At 38.7% G+C, this 27,507-nt stretch overlaps 1 protein-coding gene across 1 annotated transcript; it reads right to left on the reverse strand.

Moving 5' to 3' along the window:
• Nucleotides 1-577: 577 nt before the first annotated feature.
• PLGRKT (plasminogen receptor with a C-terminal lysine) lies at nucleotides 578-26,844 on the reverse strand. The gene is made up of 5 exons (XM_084278785.1): nucleotides 26,786-26,844; nucleotides 26,432-26,518; nucleotides 7,292-7,422; nucleotides 6,195-6,304; nucleotides 578-1,538 (listed from the first exon to the last, which is right to left on the reverse strand). The coding sequence occupies exons 2-5, from the start codon at nucleotides 26,510-26,512 to the stop codon at nucleotides 1,417-1,419; spliced, it is 444 nt and encodes a 147-aa protein (XP_084134911.1). The 5' UTR covers nucleotides 26,513-26,518; nucleotides 26,786-26,844; the 3' UTR covers nucleotides 578-1,416.
• Nucleotides 26,845-27,507: the final 663 nt, after the last annotated feature.

A 27,507-nucleotide genomic window follows, 5' to 3' on the forward strand; every position in this document is an offset into this window, starting at 1 on the left:
ACCGCTGCAATCACTGCCTTAAATCCTAAACGGCCCAAGTGTAGGCCAGGCTATTCCAACCAAACAAGCTATTATAACCCATTTTATCACTCTGCATGTTAAAATGCATCACATTTCAAATCTGTTGCAGATTGTATACACCATTAACATGCTGATGACAGAACCAATTACAGAAGTGATTGAACACAGAAGAGTGCACTTTCAGAGATCACAGAAACTGTGCTATTAATTTCTTCTACGTTGAGAAGCTTTTGCTTCATTAATATATTCACCTGCCCTCCTGTAACAATATTTTAATTTTAGTCAAGTAGTCTTCAAAACAAGATTTGGGGCATTATCTCCTGCTGGAATTTAATTTTTAATTCAGACTGGCAATATAGTCTTAGGCTTAACTCGTTATTTGTTGGTTTTTGGAGCATTTGTTTTCCATTCTGTAATTACACTAATGCTAGAAGAGTTTCCATCCAAAACACAAAATAATCTGGTACTGAACAAGAATTCCAACACAGAAAGATGCATTTTTTTTCCCCAAGTGTAACATCAGAACACTGAAATACACCAAAATTATATTCTCAGTATCCACCACGCTAGAGTAAAGGCATGCAAAAAATTCCTCAGTTTTTCAGTACTTGTGAGACCCCTTGGATCTACCCATTACAAAAACATGTATTAATAATTTTGCTTGCTGTTAGCTACAGTTAACATTCATCTTAGTAGTGAAACTCTGATTTCATGTAAACAAATTATCCTGAGTTTCTGAATGTCAAACAAGCATGAAAAAGATTCAGGAAATAGCTACATAATTTGTTCTCTCTTTTTGAGAAATTATCTCTGCTCATATTTTAATACAGTTTTTCCTAAGAGTAAAACACACAGTTGGCAAGTGACGTGTTTACTTCTGAACATACTTCTGATAAAAGCTGTTTATTCCAGAATTTGAAGCAGAGATGGTGAGTTTACTGCCTAAAGAACAGCAAATAAATAGTGCCTTATTTTTCAAAGTTCACTGTCTATTCCTGACTTCAAATTGAGCTGTGCATCCTTAAATAGATTTGAAAATTATAAAATTGTATAAAAATGGTCATAACTACCAATTAACTTATTTTTCTTGATTACAGTGAGTTTGGTCGGTACCAGACATTTTTGCTAGAGGTGAAAATTATTTTTCAGACTCTAAAGAGACAGTGGAAATTCAATATTTCATTCTAGACAATAAAAGTATACTACAGCAGTAATGGGTTGGTTCAAGAGATACGTACAACATGAAAATTGCTCCTTTAAAAAGTACTGATTAAGATAATTAATTATATTTTGGTTTTATAAAGGCTTGTAGCTTTCCCAGATTATAATAATTCAGTTATGCCCAACACCAGTATTACAATCACATTTCCAATACTAAGCTTTAATACCATCTTCCTATTTTTCTATAAAGAACTTGCTCTGAGATCTTCTGATCTTCTCCAGGCCTTCATATGTGAGCTGTCCTTTTGGCAGTTCAAGCAAAGAGCTCTGCGTGTCTATTATGTTCTCTGCTTCACCTTAAAACAAAAATAAAGAAATTAAATAAACTTCCCCACCTTTACTATGAGAAAGCAAAGAAAGTTAAAAAAAACAACCCAAACAAATGGATTAAGCTATTCTTGTTTGGGCCAGAATAGCAAAATACCAGGTGACAGCTATGTATTTTACAATTAAGCTGATGCCAGTGTATGAGGAAAGTTGTCTTTAAAAACTTTGGACAGGTGGGATAACTGCACATGGAAGTGTTTGGTCTGAGCCAAATATCTGCCTCATGCTGCTTTTATTTCAAAGTACTTCATCCAAAACAATCAATTATGCTGCTATTTTTGCCATTTCTGTTAGCCCTATTCTCCTAAAAAATCCTCTGAAAACTAGGTGAGTTAATGTTTCATTTAGAGATGTACTATGCTTTGGATGGGAGGGATGAGATACAGCAAGGACTTAGCACCACTACATACTTTGCACCAACCTCGTGCTATATTTGACCAATTAGTAGTCTGAGAAGAGGGTGGATCAGACATACCCAAAAAGTATAGATAAGCTTTAACAAATAAACTCCCTGTCAGGAGTATCCTAGACATGTCATATTCAGGCACAATTTTTCTTCTTGTTTCTAGATTAGGCTAAAAGATGTCAGGCTACAGGCAGAAAGTGGGCAGACCAGGACTTGCCTACCCACTAAACGTCCTAAAAACATTTACTAAGGCAGTTAACTAATATGCAGTTGTAATGGCATAGCAGGGGAAAGTTGTGGGGTGCAGAATGTTCTGGGTAAGACTGGAATGAAAACATCTAGGACACAGAATAAAAAAAAAACCCAAAGATAAAGACTGAACATGGTATGTAAGTTGTGGTGGCCTGACTGTGACACAAGAAAGGATGAAGCTTAGGCAAAGAATGCGTTTGTTTTGGCTGATGCAATTTGGTATAATGCCAACAGTCTTATTTACCTAAGTCTTTAGCTCCAAAGTGATGATGGTTATGGCAGTGATCCTGAAGCTGTGTTTCTGTGCAATGAGCCTGACAGTCCTGTAATGCAGTCACGGGTGCAGTCTGTACACTAAAATCTCCAAGTGCAAGTCTGGTACTATTTCAGTGCTCGGCATCTCCACACACCAGTAATATCTACCAGGATGACACTGATTGCCACTCCCAGTAACTGACAACTCAGTGTCAGTGAGTTGCAGGTAGCATCTAATTATGGAACAGCAAGAGATCTTAGGTGACAGAGATATTATAGATAGTGGAATCTCTATGCCTGTCACTCATGCACGAGAGCAGATTGGCCAGTCACCATACTTCTCACTTGGCCCAGGAGACAAGCAGTGGTATCTAAAGCTTGGAAAAGGTAGCCAAAGCTTCATAGCTTAATTAAATGCTGCACAGCTGGTGGCTGTCTATACAATCCCACCCTTCATCTCTAATAATCTGTCTGAAAAACACCAGCAATACGTACCTGGACTGGGAAAAAAAACAGAACAGCAAGGCCAAGAAGACAGATAGCAGGTCCACAACTGATTTTTAATATCCACAGCCATTCAGAAAAGAGTGCACCTGATGGCTGTTCTGTAACCCTGACATCCCCAAAAGATTCTGTTCTGACAAATGGCCCTGGCACACTTAGGGCTTTTCAGAAGCACAAGTGGACCACAAACTAGGTTATTTCCTGCTATGTTCTCAGTTTTTGCTTTAATTAGCCCAAGCTATAGGACAAGGAAAAACCCCTTTGATTTTGATTTGGGAGAATACCCAAGCTATAGGGTAGGGAAGAAACTGTTTGATTTTGATTTGGGAGAGTAAGCGAGTCATGAGAAAACGTTTGGACAAGCAGCCTAGAGACAGAAGAAAAAAAAAACCAACCACAAAACTGTAAGCAAGATCAGAGACAGAATGCCTGGTGAAGGAGAAACAGAGAAACCTTCCAGCAGTATAAACTGATTGCAAGGAATGAAGGACTGCAGATGCAGAACTATTTGATCAAGGTTGTTCAGATACAAGGAAGATTGTGCAGTAAAGATATAACTGCAGTGTAGTTGAGGAGAGGGAACTGGCCATGAGGCTGGAGATAGGCATACCCTGGGGAAAAGAGACCAGTTAAAGAGGGAATAGTAAAGGTAATAGTATATACATTATTACACCACAGAGATGTAGTATGGCATGCACTAACAGAATGCACAGGCAATGAAAGTGGTTGAGAAGGTAGTATAGGAGTGGACACAGCCATCAGTTGAGTAGTAAGAACAAACATTGTGGCTGCAGGTCAGTTGTGTTGTAAAACCATCTCTGTAACTATTTAACTTTGATCTTAAAAAATAACTCCTAAACCTGATTCCTCATAATTATGAACCTTATTCTGATTTCCAGCCCAGATTCATTCAGGCTAGTCCACTTCTGTTTATTCCAGTGCTGATAATTTGCATTTCCTTCTTTTACCTTCTTTTATCCCAACCTGTAAAAGTAGGATTTGTAGATGCAAATCTGTCATGGCTTTTTACAAGGCTAAACACACAGCCTTTCTCTCCCAAGGCAGCTCAACATTCCCTCATAAATTTAACCTTTCTGTAGGTATAGATTCTTTATACAGAAGTGATCAAAATTATGTATAAATCTCCAAGGGATTTCCTATCTGTAGTTTCTATTGTGGCTGTGTCAGTTCTTGGAGATATTCAAAAGCCAGCCAGACATTTTCCTGAGCAACTGGCACTAGGTGATCATGCCTGTGCAGGGAGGCTGAACCTGACAGCCTCCAGAGATTCCTGCCAGCCTCAACCACGCTGTGGTGCTAAGAAAACTCTCTTGTGTCAGACTTTATCTGACACAATTTCATCACATTAATGGATTATACTCATTCTGTGATCGTCTAATACATTCAGCTTTTACTTTCTATCGTTTCCAGCTGGTAGGAGAGCTCTGATGGTAGAAATCCCTGTTAGTCTCTAGCTTCTCACTGACCTTATCGAATTGAATCCTATTTTATAACCTCAGTTCTTCAGGTCATTTGTTTTTCTTGTACTACAGTGTATTTCTTCTCGATGACACCAATCAAGTTTGTCATCCACAGATTTAATTAACATAACCTACTATTAATGTAACCTATAATTTCAAATACAAACCAAAAGCAGGTCCAGATCAAATCTTGAGGAGTATCACTAATAACCCTGCTAAAGCCCAGCCTTCCTCTCTGAGCACAAACCTTAACATCTTCTCTTGCTCTGATTCTTACCTGTCTACTAATTTCCATGTCCATCTTGCTAACACAATCTTCATGGGATAACACACTAAATGCTTTCCTGAGTTTATAGTAGATTACCTCATTTCTTTTGGAAAAGATAAATTATTTTCCTGGAAAAAATGTTGATTTGGATTTTTAATTCTATTTTATTCTCCATTTGGCTTCACAGCTTCTTGTCTCTGAAAGTCTCCCATGAACTTTCTCGCGTACTGCAGAAGTCACCCTAATGGATCTGGCGTTAAAGATGCCTTTTCTTATTTGGTAAGCAACAGGATGCTACATTGCTCCCCTTCAACCTGTGCAGGATAACAGAGTCCACAGCAAACATATTACATACTCTTGCCATGGGGTTTGCATTATGATATGCTCAGTCTTTCAAAATTCTGGAATGAAAACATCCTCATTAAAAAAACCAAATTAAAAAAATCTTAAATTCCATGTGTTCCTTCTGCACTGTATGTCCTAACCTCTTGTTCAGCACCCTGAATGCCAAGCACCACGTGGTTTTTCTCCCTGTGCTTAGCTGCCTCTTCATATTAGAATCCAAAAAAACATATTCAGTTTAGGAAATGTTCATAGATACACATTGCTGAATCACCTAAGTACATCTGCACCTGTATGCAGCAGGAAACATCTCAGAGTTTGTCTAAATAATATATGATTGTTTCCAATCAAGCATGCAGACTTAGGAAACCCAGTGCTTAGATCTGGAGGCTAAGACCAAGAGCTGAAACAATTATTTGTTTTGTTAGTAGAAGGTGTGAAAATCAAGCTAGTTAATTAAGATGATTTGTGAAGGTGACAAGCCATGGCCCAATGCTGTCCTCACGTACAGTGAACACCCTCTTAGCATGCCTTCTGCACTAGGAATCTGAGCTAAAATAAATGCACCTCCACGATCCTCAACCACCATCATTAAATCAGATCTACCACTGGAAATTATAGGGCAAGTCCCACTTTCTGGGACTCACCTTTCTTTTTTCCATCTTGGCAAGGGACTGTGCCAAAATGATTAGAGCACAACTGTGGTGGTCATGAAGGTATAAGGGCATGATTCTTGTTGGCATCCCTTTACCTGTTCTTAATGTCCTCACTCCTTGCCAGAACAGTAGCATCGGAGTGGAATATGCAAGAAAATTACTAGATCTGCCATTTCTTCAAAATATGAAATGCTTACTTCAGCTGTATTTGTAGCCTTAGAATTCACATTTTTTTGAAACAAGAAAGGAGAAATTAACAGTCTTAACTGTAAAAGTTGAGTGAGTACTTCCAACTGGATTGTGACACAGAAGAAAATCTAAATGAAAGAGTTAAGATTTTTTGTCCAGAAGGGAAAAGAAAATCTATGGAAAGTTTTCTCCCAGCAATTTAAAAAGACAAGAGGCTATCGAAATACTAAGCTTGGTTCTAAGTGTAACTAGACAGACTTACATACACATACCTTTCATCCTTTGCAACAGTGTCCCATAACCCATATCGTATTGATACGCAAATATGAAGCTTAAAGGAACTATTGGCAGTAAAAGTCCTGGGTTCTTCTTTTTTATTGCTCTGTTTAAAAAAATAAAAAGAGAAGGAAAAAGTATGATTATTTAGGACACTCAGCACATCAGCACTGCTAGTTTAGGTTGACCTTGACTGTCTAGGACTTGTGTATGCTTCTACACTCTCTTATCAAAAGAGATTAGGTCTTAATTTCCTCAGAAGCATTTGCCTTCTGGTTGCATTCTTGCTCAACTATCAACTCCTGTATATTAAAAACAAATGCTTCAAGTGAGTTTTGAATATATCTAACTAAAATGGGATTATCTAACAAGTTAGATAATGGATGTGCACATGTATATATCCATCCGGTCACATGCAACGTATAGCAATCACAATATGTCCAGTTCCAAATGTATCTGAATCCACAGAGAACACATAATGCACAATGTGCATTTATTCTGTATTATGTACTCCAAACCACAAGTATTTTCTACATTCCCTCTAATCCCAATAAAGCACAAGAAAAACACATTACCAAAAAAAAAAAATTCCTGTATGGCAAGTCCTTCTCCATTCAATTCAGCATTATTAGTCAGATTTTTGGGTGACTTTCGAGAGTTCAAATTCTAAGTGAACAGATTTCAGAGTATGTCCACTAGTTTACTGACATATTAAAAAAAAAAGATGGTGGAGGATTTGTTGCTCATTAGCAGGTCATTAAATCACACTACAGACACCAAAACAGCATGGCTTTTTTAAAAAAATCCCTCCTACTCCACAGACCATTTTTATATTTCACTGAACTTTTGTTACCTGACCTGTATAATCTTACTGTCAGCTCACATGTCTCTGCTTTTACATAAGTCTGCAGTATAGACACAACCAAAACACATCTGGAAGCAGACAGAAATCAGAATCACTCTGTCATCAATCAACCTCTGAGCAATTACTGGATAGAAATAACTACCTGCTATAATGCAAAAAGAAGACCATACATCATAGAAATATAAAGGTAATATATTTTTATTTTCTGATAGGAAAGACGCTTCATACCCAGCTGTTAAACCTGCGGCAGCAAGTCCAAAAAATGTCCCAAAATATTTGAGAAATTCCCGTGTCCAAGCAATCTGCATGGCTGTTTGTCTCTCTCTCATCTGGTTCTGCATCAGTAGTTGCCTTTCCAGCTAAAGAAGGGAGAGATATTAAACAAAATTAAGTCATCCATTTGTTTTAAAGACTGAGTCAATCTCTCATCTGTCTATAAATCCAAAACACTGAGAAGGTTGCTTTTTTGTGCTTTCACTTCAGTCATTCATAGGTTTGACTGAGAATGGTCTTCTTCAGTAACAACTCAGAATACGTTATATCAAGAAAGAATTTAGATCACTTAGGAAATGCTTTGATGCTCCTACTCAAGGGAAAGAGAATCAAAATACCAGTGCTAGGTTTTGAGAGATCCCTAAGTCTCAGCAGCACTCCCTAGGTTAAAGTTCTCTAACTTTCACATTTCCATGGTGATCCAAAGAGTAACATTTAGCTGCTTTCCAATTTACTCTGATTGATTTTAGCATACTGGTACTTTTCAATTAAACAGAAGCAAATTTACTGTTTTTTAAAAGTTCCTCTATACTATGCAGAACACCACAAAGAACAATGGCCTTTCCTCCTTTGAGTGATGCAAAGAATAGGAATTGTGCAAGAAATAAGCTGTCTGACGCCAGAGGTTAGTTAACACAAGAAGTCTGCTTCTTCCTACTAGTGTTTCTAAGTCATTTTTTGGGAAAAATCCCAAAGTACCTCAATTGGTACGTCTAGCCTAGCTAACAGAGTTGCATAAGAAGTACAACAACTACAAGAAACAGAGTATCAGCTACCTAAAAAAGTGCTAGAAAAGAAAGAACAAAGATAATTCAGAAAGTTCTGTTCCCATGCATCTATAAAAATAATTAAATCTGTTCTTTTCTCCTGCTTTCTAATTCGAGAATAATTTAAAGGATTTGTAATTACTTAAGGTTTCCACCCATTTATTCATCTCCATTACTATTGATTTAGCCTGAACAGAACAATTTCTGTTAAATTGTTACTAATTATTTCTTCAGACTATGTTGATCTTGCTATCTTATTTACAAGCTCATTCAGTACCTAGATAAGTAGAATTAATTTTTTAGACAGCATAATAAAAAAGGACAGATCTAATTACATATAATTGTACACAGTAGGAAAAACAACATTCACTGTAGTCTCACAATACTGTTTCATCTGTTTCTCCTTCCTCAAGACTTAGATTTGCAATTGTTGCTCTCACAAAAATATCAACAGGCTCTACCTTCCTGGTATCCATAATTTTCAGATTGCTTTTTTCAGAGGAATTGTATAATGGCTAACAAACCACTTAATAAAATACCAAAAATAATTAGATTTTGTCACCTATGAGACGCTTGGACATTCTAGAGTAAACAAGCACACCGCCTGCTAATTAGCCCCATTGCGGTCCCCAATATCCTAAGCCTGGTAAATTGCTGAGGGTTGACGTGACAAGATAAAATAATGACATGTAATATGAATTTAATGACCTCTATTTTCCCCTGCGATTTGATTATGTGTGTAGTTTGCACACGTGTGGAAAGCATTAAGGGATCCTTTGTTTGCTGTCAGCACAGACAAGGAGCCTACGCTTCCAAGATGCACAGTATTACCCTAAATGAGCTTCAATTTGAAGTCAATGAGGAGGAAATGGGACAAGGATATGCTGATGAAATGTAGGTGTTGCTAAAAGGAAACTTAATGGAGAAGAAAAACAGACAGTTTCATATACACAGAGCATGGGAAGAAGTAAGCATGGAATAAAAGGAAAGCTTTAAGTTTTGAATCTACAAGTGCAAAATAAAGGATCCTAACCTGATTTCTTTAATAACAAAGAAAATCACAAGAAGGAAAAAACCCAACCACAACCCACAGAAGTTCTTTTAATAGCTCTTTAAAATCCAAGTACTCAAAAAGATAAAAGACAATTGAACTCAGTCACAGGCACAGAGTTCAAACAAACACCTCTCTGTGGAAGACTTTCATATCAAATTTCAGAAGTCCAGGGATACTTTTTGTATATCTACAAGAAGTTTTTTATATAAACTCAATGAAAATGAAAACAACTGTCGTATATTATAAGCAGCAGCCAAATAACACAATCAAGTATTTTTTTAATATTTTTTCTAATAAGGACTTTTTTAAAATCTTCTGCCCCACACTTAAAAAAAAACAGCCCTCAACTTTCTACATGGTACCTCATTCAAAAACAAGGCAGGGGGAGGGATGAAACACCTAGAAAAATGCTCATAATTCCTTTCCTTCGAGCAAGTGCCTTCAATGCAGATGTAAAATCTTACCTAGACAGAATAGGTAAGATATGTAGAATACTGTACTTAAATTATGGTTTTTTTTTCTAAAAAGATGTGTTGGAGGGAAGCTTTAGACTGATGAATCTTTGAGATGAGTGTTTTATGTGTACATGGGGAAGTGTGGCATAACCAATAAGAAAAGCTTTCAGAGAAATCTTGGGAGGCTGGGAAAAGTAGATTTAGTGACATTTAGCTAAATTAATAGCTTAATTCTGCTGTGACTGAAGTTGCATGATGTTACAATGAATGGCTTACTATACAATATCTATTTTGTCCATAAACTTATATAGCACCAGGAAAGCACTGAGATATTTTTAGGGATGCTAAGTAATGCCCAGTAATGCTGCACATGCTTGATTTTAAATCTATTTTTCTTTAGTCATAAATTATATACACAAAACCTAATACAACACACAAACATCATTAAATATGTTCTAAATCTGTCTGAACCTATGCAATCTTATGCCAAGCCAGGGAAATACCTCCCCCAAATGCCAGGAAGGCCATTTGTTCCGTTCACCTTTAGTCTGGAAAAGAACCCCAAACTTCATTCATGCTTTCCATCTCTAACATGGGTTTTATTACTTGGCACTAGAGTCCTGTAGCTGTAGGACTCCACTGGAAATCTACATAAGGAAAAGATTTAGTATGGTGTTGCAGGACAATTCCACGCTGACTACACTGGATTTCCTTAAGGAAAAGGAAATGAAAAACTAAGGAATAAGTACAGCTAAAGCTCTCCCAGAACACAGCTGTTTTACAGCACAACTTAAAACTTACTGGAATAACTGTAGAACAGTTTGGAGTATGCCTGAGCTCTTTTCAGAGCTACTGCACTGCTACAATGACATGGGTCAATGCTGGCATCACGTTCCTCACGTGGGCTCCTGTAACGTGTTCAGCGCAGCCCAGAGCAGACATTAGGCAGGGCACTCACCTACCCTGTGTCATCAAAGACGTCTTTAAGATGTTCAGACCCAGCATCTGACCTTCTAAATAGGTTTATGAGCAATATTTGACAAAAAAGTATAAGCATTTATATTAATTTTGGATAACCTACAAAATTAGGCTCCTACATGGGCACTCAAGCAACTGATATTACCTCAATCTCTCAAACTTTAAAAAATTAGGGCCAATGTACTTGTGCTTAACCATTTAACATGCCAATCTGAATTGAACAACTTGAGCTCTGACAGTTTTGAATGACCCAAGATACCCTGATACATAAACTTCACACTTGTAAACAACTATTGGTGGGTCATAAGGTGAAACTTTCTCATTAAGATTGTTAACCTTAAGCAACTCAAGATTTGAAAACCGATCTATGTAGATAAAGTCTCAGGAGTCCACCACAAAAGATGATTCCTAATTACATGAAAGATAGAAAATCAAATCATGTTCAAATCAATATCCCATTTTCAGCTGTTAATTTCATTGTAATTGTGTCTTATTTTCCTCCACATGTGTTGTACAGAAAATGCCAGCCACACTGGGGTAGTGAAAGGGTGGAGTAGACTTCTGACCTATAAGCATGCAGATTTCATGACAAAGATTAGGTCCTATTCCCTTGGGACTTTACAATGACATTTAGAATGACTTCCATTTATTGCACATCAGAAGCAAGAATTAATAACAGTAATCTTATAAGTGGTAAGATTTTTAAAAAAATTGTATCATTCAAACTTAGCAGAGATGTGCTGCAATTTATTTATAATAATCTCTCTGATGGGAGAAATTGATTATTGAGGAAACAAGCCACAGGTGCACATCCTACACAGCAGGTGAATCATAGTTCACTAGCCAAGTAACATGCCTTAGGGAATAAATTCTATTTAATTTTAAATACATAAACCTCCAACATACGTGGCCAGAAAAACTTTGATAGGGACTATGTTTGCATGACTGTGCTTGCATAAAAACTGCAGGCAAAGTGTCTTGGGTGCAAATTTATCCTGGGACAAAGTGAGAGAGTGTAGTCTTCCCAGCCAGTTTGCTGTGCATGGCACAGGAGTGCTGAAAGTGTGATGTAGGTGCCTGGGTACACATGCTCTCATGCTTTTTTATTACTGTTAAGAAATCATATCCTACAACTATCAGACTGTGTTTTAGAGACATATATAAAAGTACAGTTCATATCATATTCTAAAAAACCCTGCAGGCATTTATGCAAGTTTAATTCCACAGCAAACAGATTTTCTTAAATGACAGTAGCAACTTCTTTACTGGCATTAAATAATAATCACCTAATTTTAAAATTTAAGTTTAGTACTTCAAAATAAAATGAGTACTGGTAGGAAGCAACATTTTATATTTTGTAACACTCTCAGGAGGACCCAATTAGAAATAACTTTATTTAAACTTTTCTTTAAATACAACTAGTAACTTCTCAACACCATGTGAGAAGCTGTAAGGGCTGATTAGCATTTGAAGTCTGACACATACCGACTGTTACAGTAAAAGGAAATCAATCTGACAAAATGAAACATGACAGATGAAGAGAAGTGAGGCAGAAAGGGAAAAGGTCAGTTACTGTGAAATTGATAATGCCAATAAACTAGTCAGTGGTAACCATCCTTATCATTTCTATTGATTATTCTTCAGACTGCCACAATGATGTCAAACCATAGAAAAGAGCATTTATACCACCAATTCATTGATTAAAATCCAGTGATAGAAAATTCTCATCTGAAATAATTTAATCAACTTTGACAACTTGCAAAAAATTAAACAGTCCTCTCTGGATTACAAACCACATCAGCACCGGAAAATTTCTGATACTTTTAGACTCTTATCTTGTTTTCTCTCTTTCTGCCTTTCTATTTTATGTCCAGATGCTGTAGGAAGGAACAGATGCTAGTTTTGTTTTGCACCAAGCAAAACAAATGGGATGCAAGGTGGTGTACAAAGGTTCAACAGAAATGGAAAGCAGAACCAGTGGGAAATGCTGTCTCTTCACTGTCCATGTGTATTAAACACATTTTTTTTTTGGGGATGTAGTTCATGCAGGAGAAAGGAAGCCATAGTAACCACCCCTGTATAAATACATATGTTTGCAACCTGATATATTTAATAGCTTTTCTGGCAGATAAATTTTCTCCAACTCCTCTAAACAGTGGGCAGGACAAATATGTGGCTTGAGCGTAATCATGGCAGTAAAACTATTTAGGAAACAGTATTTTATGTCACCACCATTAAGAAATAATTATGCTGACAGCCTGGTAAATAAATATTCAGGCAGAACAGGAATTAATCTACCGGTAAGACAAATGTATACCATCTATCTCACCGTCTCTGCTTAAATTCTGGAAGTCACTATCTAAATCTAAGAATAGAGAAGTTGGAATATTCTTACACTCATGTTAAAAGAGCCTACAGTTTTGTCATAGACTAATATCTTGCACGTCTATTACAGGCCACAGCTACTGTGCCTATAATGAATTATTTTCACTTACCATTTTTCATGATCGGAGACTCTGAATGCATTCTTTAAACAAACAGTAACTCTCAGAGGCACAATGAAAATAAGGCTTAATTTGTAGAAAATGTGACAGTCACACATATAAAACCCTGCAAATCACAAAATATGTATAAAAGTTGGTGTGCAGGTGGTATAGCTAAGTAACTGCACAAAACCCTTTTGCAGTGACAATGCACCTGGCATTTCACAAGCCAACAAAAAATTAAAGGATTATGTGAGTCATCCTAGGTGTTATCTTTCCTAATCAACATGCACAACTAGAAGCTGCTGCATGCAAAGCAGAATAGTGATACCTATGTTTACACTCCATTGTAAGCCACCAGAGTGCAATACAGAGATGGTAACTTGTAACAATTACGTGCTGTCTACTCGTTTCCAAGACCAGTCTGCACACAGAAGAGTGGGGAAATGGGCCTCCAGATCAAGCAGTTGAACTAAATCAAGCTTCAGTGTTCTATCCTGCCACTTCAAAGCTGGTTTGCAAATATTTTTCATATCAAGTATACAGAGCAATTAAAATGATTGCCACTGCAAGAAACTACTGTCCCTGAAAAGAAAACTAAGTTTTTAAAGCTTCCAACAGGAAATATACATTAGAAGATATCTACAAGCTAAGTGCTATCAAAAAAAAGAAAGGGGTTTCACAGTATTAGCCACAAACCAGAAGGTAAACTGCACTAAAAAATAAAATTTAAAAATATCCTTTAATCCTTTATATTTTTGTTGTTGTCAGTAAGGTACCAGAATTGCATAACATATAAGAAAATAACAGAAGCACTTAAATCCATTTGATTTTTAAACTATGCAATATAGAGGCTCAATCCAATGGACTGTGTTAGGAAAGTAAGATTTCTGGCCCATAACCTAGCATTTTGATGCTTCTGCAGTGTGGGCTTTGAGCAACAAACATATGGCAGAGTGAAGAAGGGTGTCTTCCACCGTTCAATAGTATCTACACTGTAAGCAAAGTTTTAGGATACTGTTACCTGGGTTTAGAATTCTTAGTTTTATACAAGCTCTATAAATATGAAGCAGTGTCAATGGATAGCCAGTTATGTAAAAACAGGTATCCATGCATTCGGAATAGTAAAACAGACCAAGCAGTGAAAGGCAGAATTAACACTATAGTCTCAGGCCATTTCAAATTCTAATAACTAAGTAAGAACTATTCCATTTGTTACATCCATCCTCCAGTAAATGTCTCTGGGTACACTTCCCATGTGCCCCATAAACCTGATTTTGAGAAAAAAAGAAATAAAGTCTCAGAGCATTACCTCAAAAGTCAAAACCAGAAGAAATGGCTGTAATACGATACTGTAGTATTAAAGGGTGTTAGAATATCAACAAAAACCTGCAAATATGATGTTTCTTCCTATGCATTTCAGATTTTCACTTGAAAAAGTACTGTGGCTCTCTACACCATTTTTGTTATGTAATTAAAACAGGTGTAATATCTCTACTTATGGTACTCCCTGGGCTCTGCTCAACACACAGCTCCTCCTGTCCCGTCCTTTCTCCTTTTTTTTTTTGTTTGTTTTCAACTTAACATTCAAGAAATAGTATTTCATAGAAAGGAAAGTGAATGGCCAGATTCTACTTTAGTAGACAACAGCAAAAGGCTAAAACAGTAGGCTTGCTCTACCAAGGAGGAAGGAATTATGGAAAATTCATAGCATTAAAGGAGACAGCTTCAGAAGGCAATTTTCTTTGAAGTCAGTTAAATCCCCCCAAGAAACCAGGCTGTACCTTAGCTGCAGGTACACCTCCAAGCAAGGCAAAGGTTTTACCTAAGCAAGCTGCATTCACAACGTGTACTAGTCACAGATATTCCCCAGCAAAAGTACTTGATTCCACTGAACAGATTTAATTAATATTTGTCTCTTACTGGTGGAGTCTGGTTTACATCTTTTGCTGGTAGTGCTTGCATGTTAGAAATGGCTATTAAAAACTGCTCTTTGTAAACCACTGCATTTATTTCTTCACAGTGATCAGACAAGAGTATACAATCCCCCAGCTAATACTATCTGAACTGGCTTTTCTCCTGTGAGATAGATTGTTCTAATCTTCCTCAATTCGGATATCGTTCATCTTGTTCTGTTCCATTTGATGCACGCAAACTAATAAGGATATAGAATTGTTACCCAAGAGCATTTATTTCCTGAATTAAGCCCAGATCACCTAAGGGGCAAAACATTTTTTCTAATGCTTCAAGACAAATGCATTAGAGATGCCGTAAGCACTACTAATATCTTGTCAATAGAAAACAAATATAGCTATTTCCCACCCCAAGGGGAAAGGACGGTAGTAGTCAGGGAAGGGAAAGCCTGCTTACATTTTACCTCATATGGAAGAAAGGGAACAATTGTTTTCACTCTAATAGAACTGTTAAAAATCCTTCTGACTAATTCTCTGTGAAAACTTTAGATAGGAAAAGGTTAGGGTCTTAAAAAACACTGCAGAAAATTAGTCAGTATCTAAGACATTAGGAAAAAATAAAATTTTCATGTATCATTATGAAGGTGGCTGATATTTTACTATCAAAGATAAGCTGGAAAATCTGCAGATGGAAAGAATGTAATCACACAAAGTTTCATTAGGCACAGGAAGGACTCTACAAAAAGCAGCCTACGCAAGAGCATGTGTCAGTTCACTTTCTTTTTTGATCAGTGAAAGTGATAAAGCATGGAAAGAAGTTTTGTTGTTCCAAAACTCAACAGAATTTTAACATTAGCCATTCTTCCTGCAGAAAGTCAAAACATAGCACACATACACCTTTCAACAGACACCTAACTTTGTGATCAACCAAGGCATCATCAATAGTATTATGACTTAGCAATGGGTTAATATAATTTATTAAGAAAAACCCCAACTGTTTGCAAATACACTTCATTTTCAAATAAAACAGCGACCACCCACCCCTGCCCTTACTCAGGCATATATAGACTACACAGACAGCTGTATAATTGAAGTTACAAAACCTTTTAATCTTTGCTACAGAGAAATCTCACTGGTAACATGATATAATGTAACAGCATTCACACAGGAACCAGTGTTCCATCCTGTAAAAAAGAAGGTTTTTCTGTATTTAAAGAGAAAACAAACAAACAAACCAAAACCATACCCCCAACACTTTTACTTACCTGTTTGATCTGGTTAGAAATTGTGAGGTTAGAAAAAAAGAAGAAACTGTATTAAGTGCAAAATAAAACTAGGAGAAAGAGTTGTTACACATTAGCCAGCCCGACTGTTAACTGGACCTGCATTCTGCTCAGGTACTTCAGCTTCTGTGTTTGCATAGTCATGAGGATCAGGCTTGAAAGCATATTTACAGGTCCTTTAAAGTTAGCTTGAAACCAGGGAGCTGCAACAGACATTTATCCTAACGAAGGCCACCAGAGACAGCTTTCACTGCCTTTCTTAGTAACACATATAATGACAGTTAAGCACTCAATCTCCTAATATTTATCCCAATTCTTGGTTGCTTGCTTTTGCAATGGAAAAAGACACAGTATCTCTAGAAGGATGTAGGAGAAAAATGAGTGGATTAAAAAACACCATAAACCCCCATGAATTTAACATTTATAAGGATCAGACAAATATGATTTTTTCATCCTTTCCTCTAGGTTCTAATGCCTTCATTATTCTTACTACCATCCTCTGAACTTCTCACAGCTTGCCTGCTCGATTAAAAGAAGTACCAAAACCTTTTTCCCAGCAAAGTCACCAGTTGTGTTAATTGGGCAATTTCATCCCCTGGTTAACAGATCCACTATTACCTTTGCTTTTAGCAAGAATCTGTGCAGTCCACTCAGCTTATATCTCATCAGTATATAAGTATGTGTGTATGTCCAGTACACTGATATTTACGCACAGGTGCATAAAATACAGGGGTTTTTTAAGCTTCTGAAATCTAATCACCTATTCTCAGTTAATCTAACTCTTCCTTCTTGGACATACTGCTCCAGATTGCTATGTATTCTATTATCTATTCTACCATTGCCTATTATTTCAAGCATTTTCTAATTCATCAAGACAATCAGAATACTAAACCAATCCTCCAATATAAATTTTACACAAACAACATTTCACTGAATTACAGCCAGATTTTATTTTGAGACATTGCCAAGTGTCTGAATATAAATTGAAATGTTCTGGTCCCTTTCCATCATTTATAATAGGCTTGACTATTTTTTTTTTTACTATTATTATTATTACTTTAATTCAGAAAAAAATCCAATATAATTTGGTCATAAGACATGGTCTATTAAGAAGCTTGCTACAGGGTACTTCTATACTTTCATTTCAGATTTAAGGACAAATTGTTGACCATGAAGAGAAAACTGTCTCATTCCTTTCATTTATTGCCATTGAATGCAAACCTCTTAAGGCAATACAACCCTGGCAGGAAAGTAATGCAATCATGGTATGTTTTGCCTCTAACCAAGTGCTGACAGTGCAGAGAAAAGAAAAAATAGGGTATTTACTTGCATTTATCTATGGTTTCACTGAGCTTTTTATGTTTTTTCCAAATACAAATACTTTTGGCACACTTATTTCATAACATCAAATTACAGCCTAATTAAATTCATGTGTACACATTAAAATTACGATGAAATAATATTCCAGGCAGATTCTTGTGAGACCAAGAGCATCAGAGCCATTTGTAGACAAGGAAAATGCTCAACAGCAGTTTCATTTCAAGCTGAATCACAAACGCATGTGTCACAGCTCACACAATGTAAAACACATACATCTTTCTCCACAGGCAAAAGCTGAAGAACAGATGAAAGCACAGAACACTTAAAAGAGTCAGTTATCTAAGCAGAAATCTTGTGATTTATAATTTGAATTAATTATTTCTACAGGTATGGAAACTGCAAGAGTCAAATATGGCTTTGGCTTTTCTGTGCTGTCTCCAAAAGGAACATTTCATTTAGAGTAGAAACCGCTGTATTATTTATCACCTTTAAACATTCAGACAATGTCATTCAGACAATTCATTATTGCACTGGAGGATGAGTTTCTCCAGCAATGTTTTATATTACCTGCCCAGCTATTAAACTTTGTAATTTTTACTAACTGGTGAAAAGGTATCTCTAGTTTTTTATTTCCCATATTATTTTGCATCACTGCTTCAGAACAGCTTCAAAAGTAGTAGTTAAATATGAAAAAAAACCCCACTAAGCACACCACCAAGGGTGTATGTGTGTGTGTGAGGAGGTGTGGGGAAGAACAGAAAGACCATAAAAGTATCCAACTAGGTATCAAACTGCAGAGGAGCTTCAATACCACCACCTGGCCCTCATCAGAATAAGACCAGCTAGACTTCCCATGGCTAAAAATGAACCTATATGACCATGGGCACCCCAAAAGAGGGAAAAGATTTGAAAAACAAGGAAAGACCAGGACAGATTTTCACAAAATAAGATGTAATTGCACTATATTGTCAAAACAGAGAAGTCAAGCCTTTATTTTCCAGCTTTACTTGATAGTGGCTTTTTTTCCACCCCCTTTCCTGTACAGACCCAGGGAGCACAGCGGGAGCACATCTATGAACTCCCAAAGACTAACTGCTATGAAAGCAGATCTATGGCTGCTTCCTGTCTAACCAATATTACCTGGGGAGAAGAATGCACTTTACAGTCTGACATAATAAAAAAGGAACAGAGGAGGGATGTCAGGAAAAGGGGAGTGAGACTATCCAGAGATTCATATTGCAGACAGGAGGTTATAATCAAACATTTTTATTATGGGTAAATACAAGATTTGTCAGAAGTATATTATTTTCCTAGCCTGTTTATTTTCTCAGAGGTTATGTGGCTCCCATCAAAGATTAATTTGAAGGATTATCTCTGACTCCTAAATGTAATTACGCTTTCCCACAGAGAAGATTATCCTTTCGTCTATTATAGGAATTCTCTTTGCTGGGGGAAAAAATAAATTAAAAATCACAACAAAACAAAAAACAAAATCAAAACCTGACTGAACAAAACTCTGAATCACTCTGAACTGTTATCCCAAAACAACAACAAAAAATCCGTTAGCCACAAAAATTATGATACACCCTAACCACTAACTAGTCTCTTTTCTTTCCAGCACTTTCAGTGACTTTTGGCACCTACTGTATTACTTTCTCCTAAAATTTGCATTTTTCAAGAATTCCAGTCCTGAAGAATGTCAAGAATGCCAGCCTGATCTGCCCTGCAAGTCTGGCAGAGTAAACCTGCTGTAATCCTGTCAAAAACATCCTGCTTTAAGTTTTGCTTAATAATCATTACAGCTTTTTACTGGAATTGCTGATTTTGACTGATTTGTGTATGTGCTGCTGCTGGGTATGTAATATTAAGCAGAACTGGGAAAACGTACCTGTGAATATTGCAGTATATAAAACTTTCAAATTGCACAGAAAACTGTACATTTCTTTTTAAAGTAAATTCTTTCCCCAGGCAACCAGGTTTTTGCTTAGTTTTGCAATCTGACATTCAGGGCACCCTTCAATTCTGAACTTCTTTCCTCATGATACTACTTTTGTATCAGTATCACTTACACACACCTAAAGTCTATCTAGCAACTATCAGTTAATAGTTAGACAAAGTGCCAGCTTGTTTCAACAGGTTGCTGCTGTGCACGTGGTGCTCAATAGGAGTACAGACATCAAGCAGTAATGCCATTTTTCACAGCCTGGGAAGAAGCAGATGTGAGCAAATTCTCTCTCACAGGATCCACAAAATAGAGTGAGACATTGTGCTTGCTTCCATGGTGCAGGAAGTATGAGCAATATGGTATAACTGAGTTTGGACAGGATCTCCACAGGTCCTGTGATCAGACTGGATTGTTGACAGTTTATCTTGACAGCCTCCAAGGATGGAGGTTGCACAGCTCCCGTGGGCATTGGTTACACTGCTGGGTTGTCCTAGTGGGGGGAAAGGTTTCTCCTTACATTTAGTTTGAGCTGCTTCCTGCATCCTGTTTCAATGTACACCCAGTATCTCTGACATTCCTACAATCCACCACTATGAACACTCTGGCTTTGCTGTCTTGACATACTCCTCACAATTGCTGGGAGGCTACTGTTGGATCCTGCACCCAGAACGCACCCCTCTTCAACATGAATAAATCCAGCTCACTTGGCCTCCTCTCAAGAAGTGTTTCGGCCCTTGACCATCTTGATGGTCCTCTGCTACACTTGCTCCTTTTCCTCTATCATTTTCTTGTACTGGCAGAGGAGACTAGGGGAAAAAACTGGCTGCAGTATTTAAATATAAATAACAAAGCACACAACAGAAGGAAACGGTCATTTTCCTCAACCTACTGCTTATAAAGCCTGTGTTGTCTGTCCTTTTGACTTCCTTAGCTGCCAGGGCACATTGCTAGCTTGTGCGCTGGTTGCTGTCTTCCAGTGTCACCTCCATCTCTACAGAGCTGCTTCCCAGCTGTCAGTCTGCAGCCTGTATTGCTGCCAGGGGCTCTGTCTTGCCAGTCACACTAGGAGGAGATTGTCCTTAAACATGTCAGCTCTCCTCAATGCCTTTACTTTCCAGTGCTGTCTCCTATGGCATGTCACCTACCAGTTCCCTGAAGAAGACAAAATCCACTCTCCCAATGTCTAAGATCTGGACTGTGCTATCTGCCTTCCTCAGGACCTTGATCTCACCACCACAACCAAGACTGCCTTTGACATTATACCCCCATATGAGTTCTTCCCTATTTGTGAGTGGCAAATCCTGCTGCATGTGAGCCTTGGATGGCCCATTCAATACCTATCTGTATCAAACTGTTCTCTCTCACATTTTCCAGAAATGTATGTCCTGCTTTATGGCCCTTCCAGGGGACTGAGGTCTCAGGAGAACCAAGAGTAAGAGGCTTTCTTCAATTGTTTAAAGGCTGCATGTACTTTGCTACCCTGATCAGTGGTCTGCAGCACATTCCCACCACAGTCTCATATTTTCTGGCCCCTCCTCTGACATTAACTCACAAGCTACTCCTTCACAGCATGAGCAGCACTTCCACTTGTCTTCCCTACCTGTCTCCCCTGAGGAGCTTGTACCTGTCCATTACAGATTTCCATTTGCATATGCTACCCTACCATGTCCCAGTTAATTCACTGGTGTTTGAGTTTGTGACCAGATATAAGTCTTGTTCTTCCTGCTTCTCTCTCAGTCTGTGTACATGTGTACTTGTGCATATACAGGCCTCCTTTCTCCAGGACCATCAACACTGCAGAAACTCCAGCACGCTGTCACTCATAAAAGTTTCTGCAACTCTAGATATGTTCAAGACTCATTTACATAACCTCTGGTGCTACAGTAAAATGCTCCTATCATGCTACTATTCTAGGAACAATTTTTTTTCAGGATGGGGGAATGTGATTTATTGTTTCATTTGGAGACAACACAAAGGCTTTTAATATTTCTGTGGGGCTTTTTTGGGGGGTGAGTTTGGTTGGGTTATTTTAAACACCATAAATGTGCTCTGCAGTAGTTTAGAGAATATTTTTCTCTCTGAATTATTGGAGAAAGAAGTTAATTGTTTAGAACCTGATCATTACCATATTCTGCGATTCAACAAAGCTAAGCATTGATATCTTCCACATGGCTTGAACTTCAGCTACACAGTTCTTGCTTTTTGAGCTGGCAGGCCCTTATTCACTTCGCTAGGTAGTCCCCTACTCCACAGATTTTTCTTCTTCATTCCTCGACCAAAATCAACATTTCTTTTTCTTCTTCTCTGCATTGATTTCTTGTAGTTTTCCCACAACAGGTGAAAACTTCAATAACAAGACAATAAGAAGAACGTGCATAATCCCTTGGGTATCATTGTTAAACACAAAGATATCACAAACAAATCAAATACTGCCTTCCCATTTTTGTCATCTCATGTCAAAATAAAAGAGTGATATAGCAAAACTTAATCAAGATTTCATTATTAATGATATTGCACACTAATACATGAAAGAGTAAAAATGTTAGTCATGAAACGACTCAGTACCAACAATTTTTTTGTGGAGTTCCAATGAAAAATTTCTTTAAGTAAGAAAACACCTTCTACATTGAGATATAACTGAAGACAGTTACCAAGGATTTAAAATGCCACAAGGACTTATCTTTTTTAATCTCACAGACTAGAAACCACTATTTACTATGCAGTATTATCCCCATGTACATCAAGATGCCTCCATGTCATTCAACTCCCATAATTCTATATGAAAAATACAGCCCCAAGCCCCCTCATAAGCCAAAACCTCAGCCACCTCCTCATCTACAGGGTTATCTTTCGCATAGTTCACCAATACTTACAGACAATATACAGGAAACCTGGGATGTGACTTTGTATCCCTTGCATAAGTGTTTCCCAAGCAAAGCAAGGAAAAGCAACACTTTGGCTCCAGAAGCAGTATTACCTCGATAAATATAAATAACAGGGGGGCATAAACTAAAATGTAACAGGGGCAAATACACACGACAGACTCATGACACAGGACATGACAAGGAGGGAGAGGGATAATACTGGGTTGGTGGAGTTCCATTCAAAACAAAATAAAGTGGTTTTGATTACTCTACATGCCAGAGAAAGTTTGGTGAAAATTTCACAGAAGAGGTTAGGCTTTTTAAAGCCTATGCCCTGAAGTAAAATTGTTTGTTTCACTTAGATGTATTTTACAGACACATTCTTTTGTAGAGAAAAGTTAACTTAGTAAGCTTTGTTCTATTTAGTCCTAGAATCAAATTCTTTAACAGAAGAAATGACATTTTAATCTGTACCATGCCCTTTCACCATGATTTTCCTTCTTATCACTCTAACTAACACTATGTATAGAGTATAAAAGTTTCTGTAATTATTCAAAGAATATATATTATGCACTAGTCAAACTTAACCCTGTCTCATCACAATACAGTTTTTAGCAAGGCTAAAATTATTTTAACTTCGCCAGTTTCCTATGAAGACACTCAATTGCTGGTCAAGGAATGTCACTGTCTAGAAACACCAAAAAAGTAATATTTAAAATGTTCTAATTCATACCAAGGAATGAACGAACAATCAGCCACAAATATTGCTGCATTCTTAGTTGCCAATTTCAAAATGTGTATCATTTTCCAGGTTGCCTTGTACATCTGAAAATGGCTTTCTTAGTAAGCAGTTACCGAAACAGCTTTTTTAAGGTATATATTTGGGTTGCTGAAAAGAAATTGCAAGGAATAAGTCTAATCAGAACAGAAAGTACAGAACACAGCACTTCAAGGAAAGAAATAAATGCAATTCCTGCTTTTAATTGTGTTAAAAGCCCCCAGATAGCTCATGAAAATAAGTAATCTGGTGTAAATGCTCTGGGACTTGGAATGTCCTTTTGCCCATTTAGCCACACTAAAAGCACTCAGCAAGGCCACATGCTAGGCCTAAACTGTAGATCTGATATATTAAGTGTTTGGAAAGAATTAGGAGCAGGCTCATGATAAAAACGAAGCCTCAACAAACTTTCCACTTGACACAGACGGGTATTTCATTCTGGAGCCATACCAAGACAACACAAACAACTGGCAAGTCCTTCAGCGCCAAGGCAAACTGACAGCTGAGATTTTATTGTTCTTCCCCAAAACATTAAGATACAAGTTAGAAGGCCATGATCCCTTCTTTTCATAGTTATGCCAAGCAGAGTGTCGCTGAAAAGACATGCACACAACTTGACAACATCTTATTTTGAAGTAGTTGAGCTGGATTGGGTGCCCAGCACCCATCAGAGCAACTCTAAAACTGACTAAGCTTTACCACGCACCGAGGCTTGGGATTTGGAGGGGTCTTTACCAACTTCTGTCATGTTACTTGCCTTCCTATTTTTGCAATGGTCTCCTTCCAACCTTCAATCTTCTACAGAAGATAAGTCAATGACTGAACAGCTTTGTATCTTCTCTCCATACAAAGGAGAGCAAACACTTTTTTTTTTCTTTAAAAGAAAATGTAAGCGATGTGTCATGGAAACTGATAGCACAAAAATTATGTTCCAAGAACCTTACAGTAACTTTATGACTCCTCACCTAAAAGGAATAGAAGCATTCACAGATTCTGACTACCACCAACACCTGCAGTGTTTTGCTCCAGATCAATCCAAAGACTTACTAGTTCACTTCTCAGCACTGTCACACTATCTCTGCTAGACAGGAGGGCATTGTAGGAGATACAGTTTTGAGGACTTCTTGATACACACAAATTGGCTTGGAGTAACAACAGTATTCCCTCAACGTTGTCATCACTGGACACTCCAAAAGTACATGCAAAGCTATGAAAAGCTCCAAGAAACTTCAATCCTGCACGTCGTTTTGCAATAGGTTTACGTATAAAGCAAATCAGTATTTTTGAATCTCTCATAACAAATACATCATATTGCTTGAAGTGGAAACTTCTACTTTATGAACAAATACGATGGTTTTCAGAGGAAGCCTGGAGAACTGATAGCATGCAAATCCCAGTCTTGCACTGTAAGAGAGTATCCAGTATTTTAGGTTAAGCTATTTCATTCTGGTTCTAGCATGACCTAATTTCTTAGGGTATTTCTAGTTACAATTTTTGTCTAAAAGCAAACAAATCAGACTATACTTCTTTCCACAAAATAGCCTGAAAGTAGTTCATCCAACAAATGATCAGAGATATATCACAGATTTTACTCAAATATGGAAAAGAAACTGCAAGCCTCTTCCTCTTTCACATGCCCTTCCTAAACTCAGAGCAGAGCTATTTTCTTCCATCCCCATAAGCCACACAAATTAGCCTTCCCTTTGCCCCACTGCATCTTTTGCACCTGATGTAACTGCCCATTTTATGCATTTTTAAAAGATGTGGGTTTTCTAACATGGCCTATGTCTACAAACATAGTACAAATCTGTAAAGATAAGACATTTTCAGCGTTGGAGAGAAATATACTACATTGGCTGCTACTACTGACAAAAAGAAATACACTACAGGAAGAGGACCTAAAGAACAACTTGCAAATGTTTTGTATGCAATCTTGGAAGGGCTTTTTAGTAACTGTTCTCAAAGTATTTTATTCTTGAGCTAAGCATTTCGGCTAGAACCAGAGATGCTAGGCATCTAGGGTCAAGAGATGAGGCTGTCTGTCATTCAGAGCCCACAGCGTCCTACAAAGGATAGCCTGAATTCAAGCTGTTTCCTCAACTCTGACTTTTGTTTTGCACAGCAGAGAAGCAGATCATGAAGCAGACTCCACTTTAATTTCACCACCACTCTCTCAAAATCATATGGATTTCCAAAACTTTAGCTGTGGAATCAATTATTTGCATGCAAAACTTGTGGTTCTATGTGAGAAACGTACAGCCCAGAACAGACAGAAAAATGTTTACCAGTCTGACAAAAGGCTGTTCTTATTTAAACAATTAATGGTTATGCATCTTCTATCATCATTCCTTTTGTCACCTATCTCCTTCCCAGCCACGCTTCCAGGGTCATCTCCAAAGTTCAGTTTCCGGCTGATCCTACAAAACGTATCTGCACACTACTTTAAAATCTAGAATATGCCATCTACTGGCAGTCGAGTGAATTGGAAGCGCATCTATTAATACTTTTAAGCATTTTAGATTTTTCTGTATTTAATTAAATGCAAAATCCAGCTAAATCCTTCAGATTGCATCTTCATACATAGCCATGTTAGAGATTGCAAGATACCCAACATCAAAACAGAAAGCAAACTTTCTGAACCTTAGCCCAACAGGTTTTCCTTCTCTTCCTCTGCTGGTATTATGGGAAGTAATAAACAATCCCCTATGCTCTATTTAGTCCGAGGTTTCTAGAACAGTGAACAGCCGTGTAGTGCCTTCCGAGTAACATGGAACAACTGCAGCTACCCAACCGCACAAAAACAAAGTTTGAAAGACTTTGTAGAGCCGAAGAGTTGAAACATATGTAACTCATGCTTTAACAGAATAGTATCCATGCTTCAGTAACCATGCTGTTACCAAGTCACTTTAACATATCCATGTTGCTGAATACCAGAGTAGCCCCGTTGTGCTTCAGCCAATTGTTCAAGGTAAGTTTCCAACACTGCATTTTGGGGGTTTGTCTACAATAAGGATAGCTTCTGCCTCTACAACTTGTTAACACAGGCTTGGGGGGAAGTTAGATCCAGAGAATAGACACTTTGCACACCTGAACCTGCTGTTACATGACCACACGAGTACTGGTGGAGTGTGTAAACGGAGCACCTTTAACCCTGGTAGGCAGGCAGACCTCACGGGGTGAAGCCACAAGCCCACCTCTGCACAGACAGCAGGCCGTAGGCGACCTTCCTCCACACCGCCACGGCGTATGCATTACCTGAAGCCGTGAGTTCATGAGCATGAACTCCTGCTGAGTTTTCAGGCTGTCGTTCACGGATTTCGAGAAGACGAACCCCATCGTGCCCTAGGGCGTTGAAGCAACAAGGCAAGTGAGCTGAGGCCGACACGGCGGGAAACGCGGGCGGTACCGCGGGCGGCTCTCCCCGGCCTCGCCCGCCCCCGGGAGGAGCCTGCCCCGGGACTGGGGCTGCGGGCAGGCCGCGGGACACCGGGGCCTTTCGCGCACGCCTCGGCTGCGCGGACCGGCGCCACCTGCGCCCGCCTCCCTGCGAGCGGGGAACCTCAGCCCCGCCCAAGGCAGGGGCCGCCGGCCCTCGCAACCCCACCTCACCTCCAAGAAACGCGCCCACCGACCGCGAGCAGAAGGCGACTGTTATAAGCGCCGCGGCAAGCGACCAGCCACTCCGCCTGCGCCAGCGAGAGGCCGGGCGTGGCTTAAAGGCCCGGCGCTGGGCTTCCCAGCTGGGCTGCCCGTTCGAGCTGCCGGCTGCGCCTTGCCCCGCACCTCCTGGCCTTCTCGGCTGCGACCTCTGTGCTCCGCGACCTCGCAGGGCGAGGAGGGGCGGAGCTCGCCAGTGCTGCCTGAGGGAGACCAGCGGCCTCCCGCCCGCCATTTCCAACGCCTGCGGGGAAGCGGCGGCGCTGGCGTGTGCCGGCGGCGCTGGTTTCAGTCGCAACCAGGAACGCTCTGCCCTCTTTTAGTTTTCTTTTAATCCGATTTCAAGGAAGCATCATAAATCCTGCACCCGTCTGAAAAAAACGCGGTTTCGTTCAAGTGGGGCTTGGCCCGCCTATGTTTCTAACCAGGGAGCATCGTGGCGTTGAAAGGGCGTCACAGCCGCGGGCCGCTTCGGAGCCTGAGCGCATGAAGAAGCGATCGGTTTCGTGCCGGTTCTTGCAGCCTGGGTACCAGAGAAAGCACCGGGTGGGGGATGCCAGCCCTGCAGTGGGCTGCATGTCGGTCGGTTTTCTTACTTTTTTTTTTTTTTTTGCTTTTGCTATAGAAACTGCCCCAAGAAACTTCCAGGAGCTCTTGCCCGTTTTAAATGTATA

This window comes from Gallinula chloropus (assembly GCF_964237585.1).
Source record: "Gallinula chloropus genome assembly, chromosome: Z".
Taxonomy (NCBI): domain Eukaryota; kingdom Metazoa; phylum Chordata; class Aves; order Gruiformes; family Rallidae; genus Gallinula; species Gallinula chloropus.

What these genes read in the sequence shown, in the direction of transcription:
- PLGRKT (XM_084278785.1), bottom strand. Translation starts at nt 26,512, where the DNA reads ATGGGGTTCGTCTTCTCGAAATCCGTGAACGACAGCCTGAAAACTCAG. An exon ending in TCATGAACTCACGGCTTCAG is followed by an intron (nt 7,423 to 26,431) that starts GTAATGCATACG and finishes TCCCTTCTTTAG; the next exon opens with CTGGAAAGGCAACTACTGAT. An exon ending in ACTGTTGCAAAGGATGAAAG is followed by an intron (nt 1,539 to 6,194) that starts GTATGTGTATGT and finishes TTTTGTTTTAAG; the next exon opens with GTGAAGCAGAGAACATAATA.